The sequence below is a fragment of the Limanda limanda genome, chromosome 3 (assembly GCF_963576545.1).
Source record: "Limanda limanda chromosome 3, fLimLim1.1, whole genome shotgun sequence".
In the NCBI taxonomy this organism is placed as follows: domain Eukaryota; kingdom Metazoa; phylum Chordata; class Actinopteri; order Pleuronectiformes; family Pleuronectidae; genus Limanda; species Limanda limanda.
The window spans coordinates 12,876,029-12,892,389 of NC_083638.1; the positions used below are offsets into that span (position 1 = coordinate 12,876,029).

General features: G+C 41.2%; 1 protein-coding gene across 1 annotated transcript in view; it reads left to right on the plus strand.

Moving 5' to 3' along the window:
• adcy7 (adenylate cyclase 7) overlaps positions 1–16,361 on the plus strand; it is a 57,286-nt gene that overhangs the window by 26,951 nt on the left and 13,974 nt on the right. Inside the window, exons 2-10 of the mRNA XM_061068845.1 lie at positions 2,644–3,370; positions 7,523–7,720; positions 8,001–8,165; positions 8,625–8,774; positions 12,612–12,772; positions 14,848–14,959; positions 15,164–15,291; positions 15,599–15,757; positions 15,965–16,097. Coding sequence (XP_060924828.1) covers positions 3,206–3,370; positions 7,523–7,720; positions 8,001–8,165; positions 8,625–8,774; positions 12,612–12,772; positions 14,848–14,959; positions 15,164–15,291; positions 15,599–15,757; positions 15,965–16,097 — 1,371 coding nt within the window. The 5' untranslated portion in view covers positions 2,644–3,205. The remainder of the gene's footprint in view (positions 1–2,643; positions 3,371–7,522; positions 7,721–8,000; positions 8,166–8,624; positions 8,775–12,611; positions 12,773–14,847; positions 14,960–15,163; positions 15,292–15,598; positions 15,758–15,964; positions 16,098–16,361) is intronic.

Sequence of the window (16,361 nt, forward strand, 5' to 3'; positions counted from 1 at the left end):
TTGGGCCTTGTTTACTCCTAATAATTAGGACATTTGTGTGTGTTTGTACAAATTGACTCAGTCTGGCTTATGATGGCTAAAATATTAAATAGAGATAGTCACTGTTTAATGACTCATCTACATTGAACAAAACTGTGAAAAATAGTGTTACGGAAATGTATCATGTTCCCCCTGTGATTAAATGAAAATCCATCCAGCATGGTTTCAACGCCACATTGTTGTTGTCCTGAAGCTTTCTCCAAAACACACGCTTCAAGGGGGAGCAGTCTCTCTTTCAATTCACCTCCTCTCTGACAAGGGCGCCGTTCCGTTCCTGCGTCCCAGCAGCAGGCGCCCAGTGACGTTAGTTGGTTTTTGTGTGGCTGTCGTTCCAAGATTCAGTGACGCCAGTTTACAAAGCTGCTATGTGATTCCCTAAATTGCCAAGCTTCCATAGTGAAAGACCTGGCAGCCAGCGCAGCACAGTTTCAGCTATTCATCCCCGCTCGCTGAGAGTCTGGGCTCTATTGAAGCGTACATCCCTGACCCTGTCTGTTCTCCTGGCTAAGCGCTGCAGTGAAAACCACAGGTCTGATGCTGCAACATTCTCCCCATGGCAACTTCCGAGTTGAAGCATGAAAAGCGTCATCAGGGGCATGGAGTGGTGACATGAGGTAAATGAGAGTTCTTGTAGGTTAAGAACAGCTGTTAAATGGCTAAAAGTCTGACTTTGTTCATTGATTTAAGGACAGTAGCTTGGATTGGCTTCCCTATCGATATCAACATATTGATTTTATGTAAAATATAAACATAAATTCAATTTTTTTCCTTGTTCTAAATTTTTAACAATTAACATAAGTGCATATCAGCAAACAAACAGTTTCCTTTATCTTTATATCAACCAATTTTATTGACCATCCATTATAGAATTGCTTAAGAGGGAACATAGATTAATTTATAGAAGGGAGAAACACCATCCGTGGGTCCATTGATAACCAGATCCCTTGAGACATGCTGTTGGTATGATAACAGCTCCCCTATTGTCTTGTTTCAGACACACACTGTTTTTGTAATGGTGCCTAAGCAAGCTGTTTTGCATTTCTCATATGTTGCCAATTCTTTTAAATACCTTGGACTAGTGCTTTTACCTTGACTTAACATCCCTGTGCTTTTGAGCTTAAAAAATATGCGTGAATGTGAAATATTCATCCCTGCCTTGTGTGCCATTCATGATGGCATTGATGGTAACGTGCTTACGAATGAACATCAGTGCTGTGTATCCTCGCTCCAAGGTTTTAGATGTACACATGGTATTTAGTAGGTATGTGGAGTAAATTATTCCCCCCAGTGTAAACAGCCAGTAAACATCAGGAGCCTCCTCTCTCAGACCAGCTGGTTCTCATTGAAGCAAGAGGAGGACACAATCCCCCCCCACCACAACTACCTCCACCACAATGTGCTTTGTTTTACCTCCCTGCTCTTCCTTGAGTTTTTACTGCCCTCAAGCCTCAGGCGGTGTGTTATCTGAGGCAGAGGAGAGCCGGCTGGACGCTGCTCTGTCCACCGGCAGCAGCAGTGAAAGGGAAAGTTTAAAATGGTTGTAAATGACCATCAGGCCAGTCGTTATACTGCTTACTGTGGAAGTGCATTTTATCACTACAAGATTGAAGCCTTACGGCATACTCGTCACTTGCACACAATGCAACAGGTGTGTGTGTGTGTGTGTGCTTTTTCATGGCAAATAGCATCTGTCGCAGTTGCTATGTGAGGCACAAACATGGAGCAGTGTCTTACACTCAGAGCACACTGGGACAGAGATATTATCAACTGGAGGAAATTAGGTTTCTATTGAAAGCGGTGCAAAGTTCACATTGTTTCTATCGAGCTTCAAGCCAGCGTCTCTTCTTTCCTAAAATGCAAAAAGACAACTCTCACTAGTTATTACACACAGATTATTTTTTCAATTTTCATTTTCAATCTGGGCATCTCTAGAATAATTTCTAGAATGTATCCATTACCTCAGCTCCTTTGTATCTGCCTTTTGCTGGTTAAAGGTCTCTAATTGTTTGAAGAGGTGGGCACAATTAATGCAATGTGATGTTAATGGCTAGCATAACTTCGCAAACTTAATCGTTGGTTTGGGTGTTTTTCATCTGTTCCTTTCTGTAACTGCAGCTTTGCGTCTGTCGTCTGTTTGAATTCAGCTTTTTGGGGAGAGTAGAAGTTGTTTGTGTTGTTCGTCGCTGACAGGAGTTCATTCCACAGCATTGCATATTGCTCAGTAAATCGCACCAAAACAGCTGCTCTCAGTAGCAGTGGAACTTGTCATTATGGTTGCTGCTCTCTGTGAAAGTTGTGACCAAAATAAGCCAGGACCCTGAGGTGAACTGACACAGGGTTTTCTGGACTGTGGAAATCACAGAGTTCAAGTTTGCAGAAGCATGTAGCTCATGAAGAGATTCGGAAATTTCAGTGTCCCCTTTTTAAAAAGTCATTCATCTTCTATATAACACACACCTATGGGATATACTATATTATACTTTCTATTCATTTGAATTTCTTAGCCTGAGCAGTGATATCTTTGGTCTTGTGTGTGTGTGTGTGTTCCATGAAAACCATGGTCAAGTCTTTGTCTCTCTGTTTCTTCTTTCCTTACCCTCATAGGTGCCTCCTGTGGAGTGGAGCTGCTGACCTCACCAGTCTGTCATATCCTGAACCCGGGTGGGATCACTGATGATCTCTGTTGCTGCCCTCACCAACTCCCATTTTCCTCCTGCTCTTCCTCCGTATCCCTCTCCTCCCCTTTCTTAAACTCCCCTCCCCTCCTATTCTGTGTCTCCCGGGCCACAGGCTTATTACTCAAACCCACTGAAGGGAGCAACACAGTAGCTGGCAAAGGATGAAGCGGATCTGCCTGCCAACACCAGACAGAGGATAGAAGACACAAAAGGACCAGCGAAGGGGAGAGAGACAGAGAGGACGACTAGCGGAGAGAGAGCTACAATAAAGCTGTGAGAAGCAACTACAGCGTTCAAGATGCCTCACCGAAGAAAAAACACAAGTTTCACTTGAGCGTCATGAGCTAGCGAGGCGCCCCAAACAGATAAAGAACTGTGGACTTTTCTTTTTGCTCAAACACTCAAGAAAAGTTGTGGAGACACACACTCCTGCTCTCTGGGGATCCTTGTTAACACCTGCTATGCCTCCTCTGTAAGAAGTGTTAGCCATGCCAGCCAAGGGGAAGTACCTGCTAAATGACCAGGAGCTGAAAAATGAGGCACTGTACCGCAAGTTCTCCTGCATCAGCCAGTATCAGCCGCTGGTGCTCCTGTTGGGCCTCTCCATGCTCTCCTGTGGAATCCTCCTCATCCTCTTCTTTGCTCTGCAACTGGTGAGTCTTCACATCCACATGTTTGTCAGTCATTTTTCACCATATAAAGTCAGTAAATTTGATAACTTCTTCGGAAATCTGAGAATATCTTGTTACTTTTTTGTTTTTGGTGTGTTTTGTCTCCCTCCCTGTCGTTCCCGACCTCTTTAATATAATGTTACATTTATCACACGTCATCCTGATATGGAGTCCAAACTGTATACAGCGTTACTGTCAATTGAAATCGCCATGAGGAGTTATGCTTTTTTCATGGCAGAAATGACACATACAATGTGATGACATATTTTCCCGAAAAACTTTGCTTATTTACCTTGTATTTTTGGGCCCTTGTGGTCTCCATGGTGCAGGGGTTGTAAGATTCGCTAAACCAAAAGTCAAAGTGTTTACATTTCATGCAAACAGAGGTTGTGTTTGTTTTCAGCACATGGTCTCTGAAATATAACATATATGTGTAGTAGTTACAGAAAAATTGTGGAAACTATAAATATACATGTTTCCCAGCTAGTCAGAGTTATCAGGTTACAGTAAATTCAAGTCTCAGGTAACTTCACTGGCGTGCTTCCATCTTGGAACAAAGGTATCTGACTGATGTGAATGCTGGTTATTGTGGAGTTGAATACAGGTCGACTCTATTACACTGTACAATAGCTTGTTATCTGTAAATGGCTTCAGACTATGCTGTTGGACTTAATACCAGAAATCTTTGCAGTAACTCTGTAAAGTGCTGAGCACAAAATGATTCATGTGTAGTTATACTCAGCTAGATCTATGTCTCCTGAAACGCATCGTAATGACAGTCTGTATGTTACGCATCCACACCTGCCCTGATAATAGTAACCAAGACCATAGTTGCATTAAGCGGTTATAATCGGTTTTCTTCTCTCACACTCAAGGATAATTAATTTCTTTGGCGGGTAATTGATAGAATTATGTTAGATAAGCAAATTTAAGACCATTATGCTCAGATTAAATATAATTACCAATGGAGATGGTCCAGATTATTAAAACTCAATTTTCAGCAGCAGGCGCTTTTTCTGCAGTTACAGGCTCGTCTTGTATAGCCCAACTGATACTTGATTTTTGAGATAATAGTATTATTGGGAGTAAATAAATCTGATATTGTATATTTTCACAAGCACATAGCATTAACAATCTTGATATTGATTCCTCTGATTTTGTTTTGTTCATGGCCGAGATACACACCAAAAGGGACATTTAAAAAATAAATAATTAACTGCCAGTGATCTCCTGTGGACAAACTGTACAATGGAGTTATCTAAAATACCTCAAACCTGTTCTGGCATACTGTCATGCTAACACTGTGGTAAAACTACAGATGTCAGCTAAGGTCTATCTTTTGTCACAGCAGGCTTTTTGACTTGACATAGCAGGGAAAGAAATACAGATTTAATAAGATGACTTTAATGAGAACTTACTTTTATGATGTGGGCCAGTATGTATGACATCAGGACCCTGTAACTGTGAACATTTAAAATCCCAGTCATTATGCTAGGAACGTATTGAAAAGTATTTATGATGTAATGCTTATAGTTTACACTCGGCAGCTTTTGTTAGGCACACATGTACAGTCTCATATAAATACAAGTGCTTTCCGTTAAAGTCCACTTTTATGATGTCTATAATGTACCTTTTATGTACGTTGATGGGAAGGAAAAAAAACTGGACACTGTGGGCTTCATAGACGTTGATGTTATGGCTGTTGCACTGTATTAAATTAGGATGTACAGGTTCAGTATGGTTAGTGAAAGAGGATGATTAGTCTGATTCCCTGTGTCGTCTTTAAAAATGTGAAAAATGAAAAGCTCTGTCCTCTCTCAGGAGAACTATTTAAATAAAACACTTAACTCCCCTTCACTCAGTAGCTGCTGAGAAGCATGAATGTACGAGTGTTTGTGTTACTGTTTGAATGTGAAGAAGGACACGAAGGACGTGAGGCATAAATAGACATGAAAGTGCGTATTGCAGCTGCTTCCCCTGGTTTAGATAAAGAGATGGTTGAAGAACACCTCCGTTAAACAACATCAGGTACATGGTTAACTAATGCTTGTAATGCTTCTCTACCAGGAAATTGATTTCCCTTTCTTGGCAGAGAGGTCAGAAGTCATGGTCAGCTATAGAACTGTAACCCTGGATCCTAGTGTCCTGACTTGTGGGTTTAAGTATATTCACTGAGGCACACTCCTCCTGCTCTGCTGCACTTTACACTAAAATCATAAATATTGGCTTTGTCTGAAACCTAAACTAGAAAATGAATCAAGAGAGAACTAAAGCATGAAATGGTGGTCAAAGCAATGTAGTAGTGAAAGTGCAGCGAGTGTAGTCATGGTTCGGACAGTGAGGGGGTAAAGCACGTGTTCACTGTCCTTTGCTGATAAGTGGCATGCTGTTGATTTTGGCATGAACGCAGGTAGTGGACCAGTCAGTCACCCCAACTATTCATATGTTGAACCGACCGATTCTGTCACCAGAGATTATATTACTTTCCCTCTGTTGGAAAAACCATTGCAACTCTTCTTCCATTGTGTTGCTGCTGACTCTGTGACACTTTTTTTTTTATCAATAAGATTGATATTGTGTCACTCACTGTCATCCGTACTGAACCGGACATGCTCACATGTTGGTTTAGTCTCTTGCTCACACACAAATTAACAAACACATTCACATTCATGTTGTGTTAAATTCCCATTAAAAAGCTATTACCAGTCACTTCTACTCTCTGTTTCACTCATGCACACAGTTGCCGGGGGTACAGAGGAGTGAAGAGGGAAATGTTGGGATGGAGCTTGTAAAATGCGGTTGTTAAATGCAAAGGAGGTTCAGGGTGTCTGTTAAGAGGGGCCTACTGGTGTCAGAAAGTCGCTTTCAATTTATATAACTCCTCTAGAGTTGTGCACATGAGAGGAGTGAATCAAGTGAAACTCCTACCGCCGTTCTCAGGCCCTGATGGGATGGAGAGATGGTGTGTGGGGCTCTGTAGGTTTAATCTGAATGCAATGGGTCTACATTTTTCTAAAAGCTGTAGAGGATGGTTGTGGAGTAAGCATTATGTAACTATAACAGAACAGTAAAGGTATCTGGAATTCAGTGTAAAGGAACTATAGATTTTCAGTGCAGAACATTTTGAATAAATAAAGCTTTCTATCAGTAAGAACCTGCATTCCAATACAGCACATGTGAGATTTTTAATTATTTAGGTAACATTATAAGCCTCAACTGGGCACGTGGTTTTAGTTCCTATTTATTTTCGAGTAGTAGTTCTCTTTCCGACTACAAAAAGGTTTTGTCAAGACCCGGAGCTACACAGGGAGTAGAAAGTGCTTTAGTTGAGATCTGGCCTTTTCCGATGCTGCCATGGTAACCAGAAAGCTCAACATACAATGCAGAGATGGCCTTCTCTGAGGAGAGATCTATTAACGCTGACTTTGTGTGTGTCTGTCTCTCTCCTGAGCACTCATTTAACCCCTTGTTTCCTCTCGTGCTCGTCCCTCTGACACCCACTCTCTCTCTCCCACTCAACAAGAGCACAGAAAAGCAGTTGTTGCTTTCATGCATGCATTTTAAATACAGATATATTCCTGCATACAAGGACTCCGAAGCATGTTTCCTCTCACTCACGTGCGAACAGCTTCACAGTAGTCTTCCCTCTTGCTTTTTTCTCAATGTAAAATAACTCATGAAGACGAAGGCCTGGAGCAAGTGGGACATGACGCAGAGACAGATGTGAAGAAAGACACTCAGTAATCTTACATGAGCCTCAATGCTCAGAGTGAATATCAATGGCTCTCAGGAGCATCTTTTACAGACTGTGACCCTACAAACCACAAACTCACAGACACACAAACTACTGATTCAACAGCGGAGAAGAATTCGTAGCTTGTAGTGTTGTAAAGCAAATATTCTGTAAACTTCTTCAGATATTGCCTTTGTCCCTTTGTCCTTCCACAGGCTGCCTGGTGCTGCCCATGCACTAGTTATTGTAATTTGATACGACCTTTGTATATAAAGACCATTTTACGAGTTGCATACACTGAAATGGTTGTAAACCCCCTACTACACTCAGAATAAACAAGATTGTATCCAGTCAATACTCACTATATTACAATGTCAAATCTGTGTTCATTTCTCTCTCAGAGTGCAAAGGAACACTGTGCCTTTGTGAGCGTGGTCAGCGGCAGCCTGTGTGTGTTCCTGGCCGTGTTTGTGCTGGTGTGTACAGAGCTACTCTCACAGCGATGGAGACGTCTATTGGGTCTGATTGTCTGGGCCACACATCTCACCATGGGCTACACATTCATCTTCCGCAGCCCCATCATCCTGCCTTGGGACCAGGTAACTTGTTATTATATAATCCTTTTGCACAGACTTTCAGGTCTACAAAATAAGATTGTTTGGATCGCAGATGTTTTTGATTTTAGAGAACTATAAAGGAGTGGTTTTTAAAATAAACTTTTATTAATATCCTACACCTCTAGTTTTGCCAGGAGTTTGACCACACTTTTCAGAAAACAGATTATATGAAACAAGTGAATGAAAGCTGCATCCAGTCTAATTTAAGTAATGCCTGACGCACAAATGACTTCTTGAAATAACAAATTCTTTATATTTCCAGGTGCCTTTTTTCCTCTTTATCATCATCACCGTGTACACCATGCTGCCATTCAAGTTGGGGTACGCTGTGGTGCTGAGCGTCATCTCCTCCCTGTCCCACATCATAGCCCTCACAGTTCGCCTCACCATTTACAGCGACGGGCCCACTCCTTACCTGGCCATCCAGGTGAAATCATTGGATTTAATCTCATGTTGTTTGTGTTGGAGGAAAGTGTTGAAGGCTTAGGGTTGATATATTGTAGGTCGTGTCAGGGGAATGCTATTATTGGTGTTTTGAAGCTTCAGTTTTTTGTGCCAAAAAGATGAGACAGTAAATCCATGAACACGGAACTGTGGAAGATATAAAGATGAAACTCAAAAAGTGAGAGTATTAATTGATAACTTGTTTTACAAACCCATAAATCTATATGCATTGTACACATATCTGGTACTCAAGGGAAATATGTTAATCCAAATCTAATCCTACTGATGGTAAAGATTTACCGTAACAAAATGTTGTGGGTAGAAAAATTAAAGCTATGTATGATATGTGGCCAAAGAAATATTTATGAAACATGTAGAAGAAACGCTATTGACAATGTAAACACGTGAACAACAACACTGTTTTCTGTGTCTGCTCCTGTAGCTGCTGTCCAATGCTATGGTGTTTCTGTGCGGCGGCGTTGTGGGAGCCTTCCATAAGGTCCTGATGGAGAAAACCCTGAGGCAGACCTTCCAAGACACGCTCCGGTGCCTGAGCATGCGGATGAAGTTGGAGATAGAGAAAAGACAACAGGTTAGTGTAATGCACTGACAAGAGTAGAGTACATCCGGCTGCCAAGGCTGAAAACAGCCCCTGTAAATTCGATCAAGCTGCACCAAATTGCACAGGCTCAGCCCTCTAAGTATGCCTGATTTGTTTTCTCTTCAAGATCTCTGCATTATTTCTTGAGAAATTCACAACTATTCCTGGATTCACCCCCTTTATCAAATCCGCTTTAAAAGTTCATGAGTACTCCTTGGCCCATGACCCTTTGCCTAAAAAATGCCTTTTAGCGCATGATAGTCCACTTAGATTATCTGATTAGATTGTCTGCCAAAATTGTTGTTCTGCTGCTGCTCTGCTCTGTGCTTTTTAGAGGTTTTAGAGATTTGTTTTGACTGTGTTGTTGACTGTTGTGCGGCGACCTTGAGTGTCCTGAAAGGCGCCTTATAAATAAAATGTATTAGTATTATTATTATTAATCTATCAGTGTTTAATAATAATCACTTCTAAAATCCTAAAGAAACAAAAATCTATTTACTTAAGTTAAATATATGATGGAAACCAACACATTATTAGGGTGAAAGGAGAAAGGTAGTGTATATTCTAAACCATTCATAATGAGCAGTTCAATACGATTTAGCTGGTCTGTCTCTGTTGTAGCGAGTCGTTCTGGTTTCTCATCTCATCTCCTCTACGGAGTTTACACTCACACACATAGGCCCCGGGCTGGCCCACCCCCACTCATTCACACACTGACACACGGACAATGAAGCAGAGAGAGGAGAGGATGTGAACGAGCTGGTATATGTCAAATAGTGGTGAACACAGGGTTTCCACAACGGACCAACTGATTGATGCCAATATAATCTGAAAGAGTAATTTCTTGGACAAAATATCATCCAACAAAATTTGTTTTTTTGACAGAAAAACAATAATATTTTTAATGCACCAAGTCAGATATTTCCTTGTTCAGTTTACAGCTTTAGTTCTTCTTTAGTGCATATCCAGTCAAAACTGATATTGTACAATGTGCAGGTATTGATTCCTGAACTGAATCTGTATTTGAACAACCCAGCCCTAGTCAAGAAATTGCCAATGTACCGTATATGGGAACTGTCAACAAATGGTATAATAGGGAGGTTTTATTGCGCTGCCAAAAGGCACAGTGACAAATTTGGGGTGCACCTACATTATGTGCTGCTGCACCTAAATGAAAAGGTGCAACAAATGTCAAAAGTTGTCTATCAGAAAGCTTTGCCTTTGGCTGGCCTCGTGTTGACTCTCCCAAGGAGGTTTTCATTGCGACTAACAAATCCTTCTTAAATTAGGTTTCCCTGTGATGCCTTTTAAATTAGATGCATCTCTGCTGACCTGCTTTGACTTCAGAGGGTGTTTTTCCCCCTTTTTTGTCATTTATTATGACTGGTGCTTAGCATGAGACATAATAAAACATGCTGTCAAGGAAGCTGCTGTGTTGCCTAGCAGGACAGAAAGGAATGATATCATCGTTAACATTTAAACCTTCAGTTGTATTTGAATTGTGCAGCCTGGCGCTCAAAGTTAGCCAAAGAAAAGAAAGCATGGTGGGGGGAAGCTCTAAAACTGTCCCCCAAAAGGCCAACCAATGAGAAACTCGCTTTGTGTTGCCACATTTACTTCCCCCTCAACCTACATGTTTCTTGGCTGATTGGATGTCAGGGACAGCTTATTTTAAAACCTAGTGATGGTAACTCTCCTCTTTGCAACCAACACTAATGAAATTGTCTGAAAGTGACGTCTCTTTCCTGTGAATCACAGTAAATATCTCTGTAGTGGCAACACATATCCACGTTAACTCATGTAATATAGATAAGTAATCTCAAACAGAATAGATTACATTTGCAACAGCGTTGTATTATGTGACTCCCTCCTCCATTTGCACACCATCCTCTGTACAAAGGCCACTGTATGAGAGGTGAGCGTTCATGTTTCAGACTCAGTGGGAAACTAAAAGGGTCATTTGAACCTTGAAAGAGGTCATTCAGACTGAATTCAAGCAGTTCAGGTTGAAGCAGAGACCCAGAACATAGGTATACACTGCTTAAGGTGAGTAGTTAACACTCAAAGCCATCTTCATTTTGTGTTGTCACAACCTGAATCAAAAAATGAATTGTGATGTTATTTACATACTCTGACTCTCGTGTTTTAATCTTCAGAATCAAAACATATTCTTCTCCTTGCAATAAAACTCCAAATTAAGTCATCGTGGAGAGTCCAGAAACTCGCCAGGGAAATAAACTTATTACAGCAAACTTTGCTTTTGCAAAATGTCTCATGGGAAATTCTGACATCAGAGCAAAACATGCTGTGATCTGATGAAAAGTAACCTGACCACTGTGTTGAGGCAAAACTGGGCACAAGTCCACGCCGTACTACACACTATACATACCATCAAGTGTGGTCATGCTATTATCGTGCCAATGGGGTCATTGTATTTTCAGCTCCACTGACTGGCAGGAGAAAATAGAAGGGCCCACGACAAGAACAACATACAGGAGATTCATTATTTTTAGCACAAGACACTTCTGAACAATGAGTGGAGTATACAGCCAAATGAACACTGGCATGGCTTCAAAACAAAAATGAATGTCCTTAAGTGGCCCAGCTGAAGCTCCTTTAAAGAGTATTAAAGGATAAGATACAAACTGACTTGGTTGTTTACTTAAACATGTTTAAACGAAAAATAAATGATTCATTTCTAAAACTAAAATATTTACTGGTGGTGAACAGTGAAGAAGTTTATTTTCATAAATCAACAAGTGCTACTTTATGTGCACAAACTTAACTCAGGGTCATATCTTAAAATATATCATATATTTGTTCTCTCATGTAATCGCCTCTGTTCACATCCACTTGTGCTCAGCAAAGCACTTTGTGGTGACTGAATTATGTAAAAAGCATTTTGAAGATAAATTTAACAAGGCCTGACTCAGCCAGTGAAGTCTGATGACCCTGGTGGTTTGAAGAGGGATTAATCATTTCATGAGAAGATTCCTGTCTTATTAAAACTATTGAACTTTGAAATTCTCCGGTTTCTGGCTATTGCGCCAGATTGACTTTGATGTGTCATTTGTATGGTTTTAATTTTTTCTACCATACCTATGAACTTTTTCATTATTTGACTATGATGGCTGCATTGAGATATAGTGTTAATGTTACGTTATGTGGTACTGTATTTGGTTACTACAGACATGCTGGTTTCTTTTTAAAACCTCCACCTACTCTTCCAGTCAGCAGCTTGAGGGTATGGGGACAGTCCAGCATTACAAACAGAGCGAAGATAGGTGCAGATAATAATCCAGAGTGATGAAAGCATTGAAGAAGAGACAGAATTTAATTTGGTTCAGAAAACGATCTGATGAGTGCAGTTTGCATGTTCTCCATGTATCTGTCCACTGGAGACTCTAAATTGACCTGCGTTGTGAATGGTGGTTTATCTCTATGTTGGCCTTGCTATTCTGTGTTGGTTCCTGTACTTATATCTTTGTGAGGACCATATTAAGCATAGACCCTACAGAGTGAGGACATTTTTGGTTAGTGAGAACATTTTTGTCTAGTCCTCAGTCAGGGGGTTAAGACTTGATGGAAATGGACTGTGTCCTCAGTAAGATAGAAGTCAAAACGTGTGTGTGTGTGTGTGTGTGTGTGTGTGGTGTGTGGGTGTGTGGGTGTGTGGGTGTGTGGGTGTGTGGGTGTGTGTGTGGTGTGTGGTGTGTGGACCAGGTAGACATTATGTGGCTTTTATAACTTCTCACTGTACATTGAATGCCATCAAATAACCAAAATGCAACTAATTGTGTTCTTGTGTGTGTGTGTGTGTGTGTGCAGGAGAACCTGCTGCAGTCTGTGCTGCCCGTCTACATCTCCATGAAGATGAAGCTGGCGATCATGGAGCGCTTGCAGGACTGCAAAGACAAAGCAGAGCAACAGCGACTCGTCAAAGACAATAACTTCCACAGCCTTTATGTCAAGAGGCACGAGAATGTCAGGTAACGTGAAATACTGAAAAAGCCATGGATACTTATTGATCATAAGTCAGCCCTCGAGGCCTTATTTGAACTTAGGTCGGGATAGTTAAAAAAAAAAAGAAGGAGCTTTTGCTGACCACTTCTCATCATGGTGGAGATTAGTATGCCTGTTTGTTTTCAAAGCATTGACCCAGTTACAGCTCTTTGTTTTACGAGGGTTTCATTAATTTAACAAGTGCTGACAGATATTGCGTCATCTTAGTGAACTTTGGCAGATGGCTCAACAGCATTTAATTTCTGCGGGATAAATGTCAGCAAGACAGTCTCTGCTTTACCACAATAAGGGAATTGTATCATACTGAGCAATAAGAATATAATGGAAACATACTTTTATTTGTATATTTTTCAGAATGATATCATCTATTTTAAAAAGGCGATTTTCAGTATTAAAATGCAAAGAAAGTTTGAATTGATTTGACTTCTAATAGACCTGTGGTCCTTTCTAATCAAAAGGTTAAAAGTAATGGCCATATGTGCTGCCATGTTTATTGAGGCCAGAGTAAGAAGGTGGTGAGTGATAGTCTGCGTCTCTGACCTATCTCTGTTATTACCTCAGTCGGACCTGTCATTATCTGTGTTGTCTATCTCACGGAGCACCTGGACTGTTTTAGTCAGACAGGGGAAGAGTTTCGTTCAGGTGCCAGATCTTTGTCCCTCTGCTGGCCAACTGATGGGCAGCTGTACTCAGACCAGGCAGCCACCTTTAATCAGCCTCAGCTACATGCGGTGTGGCTCATTACCAGTTGATTTCATGTAGGGCTCTGTGGCTTAATTCAATCGCACACATAGATCTATGGATTCATGGTTGTTTTTTTATCTGAGTCTGCTTTGAATGTTAAACATACGTAGTCTGAAAAATTGCGAACCTATACTTGGGATTTCCCATCAATGTCACATTAAATTGATCCTTTCATGCTATAATTGATGTGCACAGCATTCATCACACAATTGTTGACATTCCCTGTGGTTCAGCGTGATAAGCATGGCTTACAGAGAGGGTTAGAATTTCATTCCCCTCTGGCCGGCCCTTCTCAGGCAGGGAGTCAGGTGTTGTGTGTGCATTGGGCTATTGCCAATCTTTTTCCATGTGGTGTCATGTCTGGTTCTTTCAGAGGTCAGATGAGATATTATTGGCACTAACTGGCAGCTCTAATTATGTCCAAGCTATGACTGAGCATTGAAGCAGACAGGCCTTTTAGTCAGTCACTGATCAGGTCCTTTGGAGGTTAATAACAGGAGGTAGACCAGGTGCTTTTTGCCTGAAAACCTACTCCACAATTCAAGAACTGTAATGGTCATAATTGGTTGCAATGGGCAGACAAAGCTGTGCAGAGAAATGCTGCATTTTGACCCAAATTAAAGGATACAAATGGGATGACCCTTTCTATTCCAGTCTGGTCAGTTGTTTAACTGCGCATTCGGCAGTTGATTCATTGATTTGAAAAGCATCTGAATGGAATGAAGGAAGCAAGGGAGGATCTCCCAACAAGTTGAAGGATATGTTACAGTTGTCCATTGTGTGGAAATCAAACCAGGTAGTAGGTAGAGGCAGGACGTAAACAAATTAATTCCATGGAGTATATCAGATGTTTTTGTTGACAGCACATCAACACTGGCGACAGTCATTATCACCAGAAGCTCTTTGGACATCTTCATCTGTGTCTACTAGGTGTTTGGCATTGCCTTTTCATCCTGAGTTACTTTTTTTCAGTCGTGCGTTTCTTCCGTCATCAACCCTCTCACTCACCCACGTTGAATCACCCCTGCGAAAATCTGTGTTCTCACATGGGCTCTTTCAGACATTATCCAGAGTTCTAACATGGGGGCTTGCAGGACAAATTTTGCAGAATGTCAGGAGATTATGTAGAGTTCAACCTATGTCTGAAACCGGCTATGCTGATAATGTTCGATTTATTGTTGCAAACTGTATAAGTTGTTCCAGGTGATCTTATACAATGCAGACTTTGATTACTGGTCAGATCAAATATCTCTGTTCGTGTAGATGTGTTTAACTCCTTGTTCTCTCTTTGCCTCAGTATTCTTTATGCAGACATTGTTGGCTTCACACGGTTGGCCAGTGACTGTTCCCCCAAGGAGTTGGTCATCATGCTGAATGAACTGTTTGGAAAATTTGACCAAATTGCCAAGGTGAGTTCTTCTGAATGTCTTTTATCATTATTACAGACTAAGGCACTTCATTCTCAACTGTGCAAGACTGTTGGTGTATTGGACAGCTTCCATTTGTTGGCATGTCTTGTGTACACTCGTATTCTATCTAACTACTTGCATACATTTGCAGACTTGTTGCCTAAAACTGTATTTCCCCCTATATTTTTTTGTCATTCCTTTTAGGAGAATGAATGCATGAGAATCAAGATCCTTGGGGATTGTTACTACTGTGTGTCAGGGCTGCCAGTCTCTCTGCCCAAACACGCCAAGAACTGTGTGAAAATGGGACTCGACATGTGTGAAGCCATCAAGTGAGTTTGTGCTCCCCATCCCCGTCTGCTTGTACCTAGGATTGCACATGTTGAAAATAACTTGTACTTTTTAGGAATGTATTTTAATAGTAGGAAAGTCTGACAGCGCTTTGGTGGATGATGTGTTTAACCAGGTATTTAGACACAGAAACAACAGGGCTTCACATAGACAGAGATAGAAAGGTTAGAAGACCAGGTCATGATGTCATCCTCAAACAGTGACTTGAGGCTCTGGTCATCGTAAAGAATCAAACTTTACAATAGACGAACTAAAGGATTACTGCCAATTACTCTGAAACTCCTTCAGGCAGGTACGCGAGGCCACAGGAGTGGATATCAACATGAGAGTGGGCGTGCACTCAGGAAACGTGCTCTGCGGTGTGATTGGCCTTCGCAAATGGCAGTTTGATGTGTGGTCGCATGATGTCACGCTGGCTAATCACATGGAGTCGGGAGGCCTTCCAGGGTAAGTGGTACAGTATTTCATTTGTGTCATAAATGTCATCACCACTTATACATATTCACAGTAAGTTACACCTCACACAGGTTTAGGGCGCCTGAGGGTTCACACAACCGTTATGTTAATTACACCCCTAATTACATAGTTATAACAAATGTCTCTCATAACCAATGTCACGTATTTGATTGTTTCGTCTGCTCTTCACTCTGTAAGACGCGTCCACATCACAGAGGCAACTCTGAAGCACCTGAACAAGGCATATGAAGTGGAAGAGGGCAACGGCCACATTAGAGATCCCTATCTCAAAGAGCTCAATATTCTCACCTACCTGGTCATCGATCCACGGGTGAGTTCTTAGTCCAGCTTCCTTGAAGATGCAATGTGTGAGTGGAAGAATGTGAAATATGAAGTGTATGAAAACACTGTTTGTTTTTTCCCAAGCTGAATCATGCGGCATCAAAGCCAAAAGCCAATTTCGATTCCAAAATAGTTTCATTTTTCAAAATAAAAGTTTCATCCGGAGCTGTCCCCCATTAGGGCAAACTAGATTTTCATATTGTACAGGAAATGTTCCTCATCGATCATTACAAATTCCAGCAGATTTAGTACA